The sequence below is a fragment of the Solanum tuberosum genome, unplaced genomic scaffold (assembly GCF_000226075.1).
Source record: "Solanum tuberosum cultivar DM 1-3 516 R44 unplaced genomic scaffold, SolTub_3.0 scf00096, whole genome shotgun sequence".
Taxonomy (NCBI): domain Eukaryota; kingdom Viridiplantae; phylum Streptophyta; class Magnoliopsida; order Solanales; family Solanaceae; genus Solanum; species Solanum tuberosum.
The window spans coordinates 1,491,424-1,496,304 of record NW_006239025.1 but is presented as its reverse complement, the minus strand read 5'-3'; the positions used below and the strand labels follow the sequence as shown (position 1 = coordinate 1,496,304).

At 32.2% G+C, this 4,881-nt stretch overlaps 1 protein-coding gene across 1 annotated transcript; it reads right to left on the bottom strand.

Moving 5' to 3' along the window:
* Positions 1-2,716: 2,716 nt before the first annotated feature.
* LOC102597954 (heme-binding protein 2) lies at positions 2,717-3,978 on the bottom strand. Its single transcript, XM_006348301.2, has 2 exons — positions 3,687-3,978; positions 2,717-3,318 (listed from the first exon to the last, which is right to left on the bottom strand). Exons 1-2 carry the CDS (start codon positions 3,917-3,919, stop codon positions 2,883-2,885), a joined length of 669 nt encoding a protein of 222 aa, XP_006348363.1. The 5' UTR covers positions 3,920-3,978; the 3' UTR covers positions 2,717-2,882.
* Between the last annotated feature and the right edge of the window lie 903 nt (positions 3,979-4,881).

Genomic DNA, 4,881 nt, shown 5'->3' with positions numbered 1-4,881 from the left:
CATATTACTCTCTATTTTACTTTTTCAATATTTTATTATTATTATTACTATTATTTTCTAATTAACATATTATTTTACATATAATGTCATTAATTAAATATCTAATATTCATAATTCTTTTTAAATGTAATATAATATTTACAAAAATATATTATTTAATATATACTACTTTCACCCCGAATTAAAATATTTTAATTTTTTTCTTCTAATTTTCGTTAATAATATAATTTTATTTTATTATTATTTCCCTATAAGAATGCACAAAATTAAAATGATAAGATGAAAAATATAATTTAAAAATAAAATACATAACATAAGAATTTAAATACAAGATAAAATACAATACAATACATAACATAATAATTAATTTATCACAATAATAATTTAGTAATCCGGTAGGTCGTTTCCAAATTTAGCACTATTTGGAAAAAAAATTAGGGTATGATGGTAGATGAAAATCTCCGGTTTGAACAATTTTTAGGTAGACATAAAAAAATAAAGGACAAAAATACACATTTTGAACTCCGTAATGCATTAATAAAACATTTATGGGAGCAACGTAACAATTTTGAAAGTGAAATGTTTATGTAATTGCATTTCACTTTTCTTTGAATTTGTCTATTAGTTTGTATATTGTATAATATTTTCTTACAATTTATGTTATTTAGAAATTTAGGATAAAATAATTTTATATTAAATAAAAAATAAAATTTTATATCACATGATTATATAAAGTAATTATTTGGGAAAAAAAGGATTTGTATTATGAAATAAGAAAATAAGAATGCAATAGAAATAATAATATAATATTGAGGAGAGAGAGAAAAGGTTTTTTTTAGAGAGTAAAATAGAGAATTGGATTGGAGTTGGTTATCTGGAAAAATAGAGAACTATATATTTGGAGAGTAAAATAGAGTTTAGGATTGAAGATGCCACACCCTAAGGAAAAAAAATGTTTAAAAGGGAGTTGCTAGTTTTTTGGATGAAATCTTGTCGGAAGCGTTACCTCAAATAGATCATGCCGTGCGCAATTCAAATTTAGCCGGGACTTCAATTCGGACTTCAAATTTAATTGGGACTCCAATCCAAACTTCGAATTTAATCGAAACTTCAATTCGAACTCTAAACATCGTGTGAAAAAAAAAGGTTGTAATATACTCTGCAATGCATAGTGCATAGTTGCCACCCTCCCTATTCCCCAAAACCAAAATGAATAAAAAGATATAGGAAAAAGTCCACTGTGTTTCAGCATTTTAATTTTCCTAACAGCACCAATCAGTGGCGGAGTCAGGATTTTCAATAAGAGAGTTCAAAATCTGTAGAAATAGACAGTCAAACTAGCCGAAGGGGATTCAACATCGACTATATATACATAAAAAAATATTTTTACCATGTATAAATATGATAATTTTCCACCGAAGGGAGTTCGGATGAACCCCCTTATTATAAGGTGGCTCCGCCCCTGGCACTAGTAGTACTAAGGTAGAAAATTAAATCATCCTTTTTATATTTTCACATGAAAACATCATTTAACTTGCTAAATTGTTGCAAGGGGTAATTCAATGCACGAAGCATCTCACGTTCACGCAACACAATTTAGTGTACAAAGCATCTCATATATATTCACACAAGATCTTAAAAGAGTAACTTTCACATATAGCAAACACAAAAATCATATTTGTATGCTATATCTATAGTTTGCATAATTGCGCTCCATAGCAAACATAAATATGTATATTTTGCTATACATATACAAAAGAAAGCAGTTGTATATAATCAATTTCTGTTTCGGTATACATATGCAAAAGATCAATTGTATAATCTGTGTTTGTATAAAGCGAGAAAGAGAGAAAGGCAAAAGAGAACTGGGCAGATCTGGGAGAGCGGCGAGCGAGATCTGGGAGAGTGGCGAGCGAGATCTGGGAGAGTGGCGAGCGAGATCTGGGAGAGTGGCGAGCGAGATCTGGGAGAGTGGCGAGCGAGATCTGGGAGAGTGGCGAGCGAGATCTGGGAGAGTGGCGAGCGAGATCTGGGAGAGTGGCGAGCGAGATCTGGGAGAGTGGCGAGCGAGATCTGGGAGAGTGGCGAGCGAGATCTGGGAGAGTGGCGAGCGAGATCTGGGAGAGTGGCGAGCGAGATCTGGGAGAGTGGCGAGCGAGATCTGGGAGAGGGGAGATAGGGGAACAAAAATATATGTATATATACAATTTTCTCTTGCTTTATACAAACACAAACACATTTTATACATTTGCGTTTGTATAAAAGCGAGAGAGGCGAGGGAGAGACTGTCGAGCGAGATTCACTAGGGAGAGAGGTGAAATAGCAACAGTTTGCTACAGGGTACAATTAAATCAAATTGTGGTTATGACATTTAATTTGAATTAATAGTTTACTATTATATACAATTTTTCCAACTTTTAATGGATGATATAAGTGAGGCTTTTTAAAAATTCGATGGCATAATTGAACCTTTCCTTTTTTTAAATGACTCATATTTAATGATGATGAGATTTTGTCCATCTTAAAATGGATCATATGCCAAGGAAGTGTAATGTAAACAGTCTACCCTGATACAAACTTTAGTAGTGACTCATTTAATGACTTGAACTTTGATCGTTTATGACATATAGAGACAATTTTACTGTTACTTCAAGACCCCTCTTCAACTATTGCTAAATTGAATTATGGTTAAAGATCTTGACAACACACAGGTATCATTAACATCAAATTTTCTGAATCAGATTGTATTATACAACCTATCTTATTTGCAATATATAATGTAACATTCTGGTCATACATAATAACTAGGACTTCTCAACTATACTTTTGATAATACAAAAAAGAAAATGAGATAGTAAACTTTATTCTTGAACAATAACCTCTCAAATGGCAATTGCACTGTCCATAACAAAAGTAAACCACATCTCATTAACTCTGCCCCTGAACTCAAACGGGGAGTTGTATTGTGCAACTGTATAAAGCGTACTATTATCTTTACTCCGGCTTTTTTCGATGGCTGCTGCCCATTTAGTGCCAGCAATGCTGGCACTCAGGGCAGCAGCTTCTTTCGGAATATCACCATCAGATGCAAATCCACTGAATTGCCTGACCGCAGCATAACTACTTTCGTTCCATTTTTGGGGGTGTAGGCCTTCAGCTGAAGGAGGATTTTGCTGATTATTCTTTGGTACATAAAAACTCACAACAAATGAAGTAGAGCATAATGGTCCATCACTTGGCATCACTTGAGTCATAACTGGTGCTGTCATCTCTATTTTCTCATGCTTATCATTCTTTCCTTGAATATACATAAATAACCTGCCAATGCCAAATGGATACACTTAACATTTACGTAAAAAGATAACTACGCTTCAATTCCAAACAAGTCTACTGACATATGAATCTCAAGACATTGGAAATGAAGTGTTTTGCCTAGACAAACAAATGTTGGGTTTTTTAGAGGTGTGAGTGAAAAATGAATCGAGAAGACACACGAGAAATTAAAGTTTATATAGTATGAATAACACATTTTCACATTAGAATGATTATGACTTTTTTTTTATAAGACAAAGAGCACCTAGTAGGGTGTAGCCTAATGACCTAAGGTCTACAAAAAAAATCACCTTAATAGACAGAATGAAAGATATCATGTGAAATTAATCGAGTGCATACAAACTGACTCGTACCTGAGGAAACCAGTTCTGGTGGCGGAAACAAATGATATATCGTCAATTGGTTCAGTAGACATCCACATAGGGGAATTGTAACGACGAATTTCATAGTCTTTTCCAGATTCAATCACATCATAATTTGGGCACTCAATTCTTTGACAAGTTGGAGGATAAGAATCCAATTTTGTTGAATAACCATTGGAAATAAGGACCAGAAAAAAACACACTTTGATCATCAAAGAATTCATCCTTACTAGTGAGTATTTCTTTCTTTTTGGTGTGCTACAAAATATAGAGAATGAAGCACGTGAATTTATTGGAAAAATTTGGGAGTAGTAAAGTTATAAGTCAATCCAAAGTTATGATGCTAGAGGCCTTGGTTATGCCACGTGCCCACGTCCTAAGCAACAATATCTTCTAGAGTATACTAATATTTATTTAGACCATTAAAAATAAAGATACATTTTTTAATTTTTTTTATTTTCCACCCGGTGTCAGGTATCCACATTGGAGTTCGATCAAATCCGGATTTGCGTTGGAAAGTCCCACATTGAGGGGTAAAACGTTCCCTAAAATAAAGATACATCCTATCATCATATATCATATAACATAAATCATATATAATATGTGTAGATGCAAAGTTTGATTATCATTTTATTCCTATATAAATCAAATATTTAATTAATTAAATACTAAAAAGTAAAATTTAAATTAATGAATGAATCAACTATTTACAAAGTCATTATTGTAGTAGAGCCCGTTTGACTTAACTTTAAAAAAAAAGTTTTTTAAAAGTACTAATTTTTAAAAAGTCAAACTTAAGTAACTTTTAAGTTAAAAAATGAAAAGTAGGGAAGTACATGCTTTTAACTTTTTAAAGTTATTTTTAACTTTTTCAAACATTTCCAAGCTAAAAATGACTTAAAAATATGTTTGACCAACTTTTAAGTCAATCAAAACTGACTCTTAATTTACTAAGCACTTATTACAAAGTCATCACAGTTAGTTTTTGGTCTACCAAACACTAATTACAACGTTATCGATGTAAGTTTTTGGTCTACCAAGCACTAATTACAAAGTTATCAATGAAGGCTCTTGGTCTACCAAGCACTAATTACAAAGTTATCACTGTAAGTTCTTGGTCTACTAAACACTTTTTATAAAGTCATCACGGTAAGTTTTTGGTCTTCCAAGAACTTGTTACAAAGTC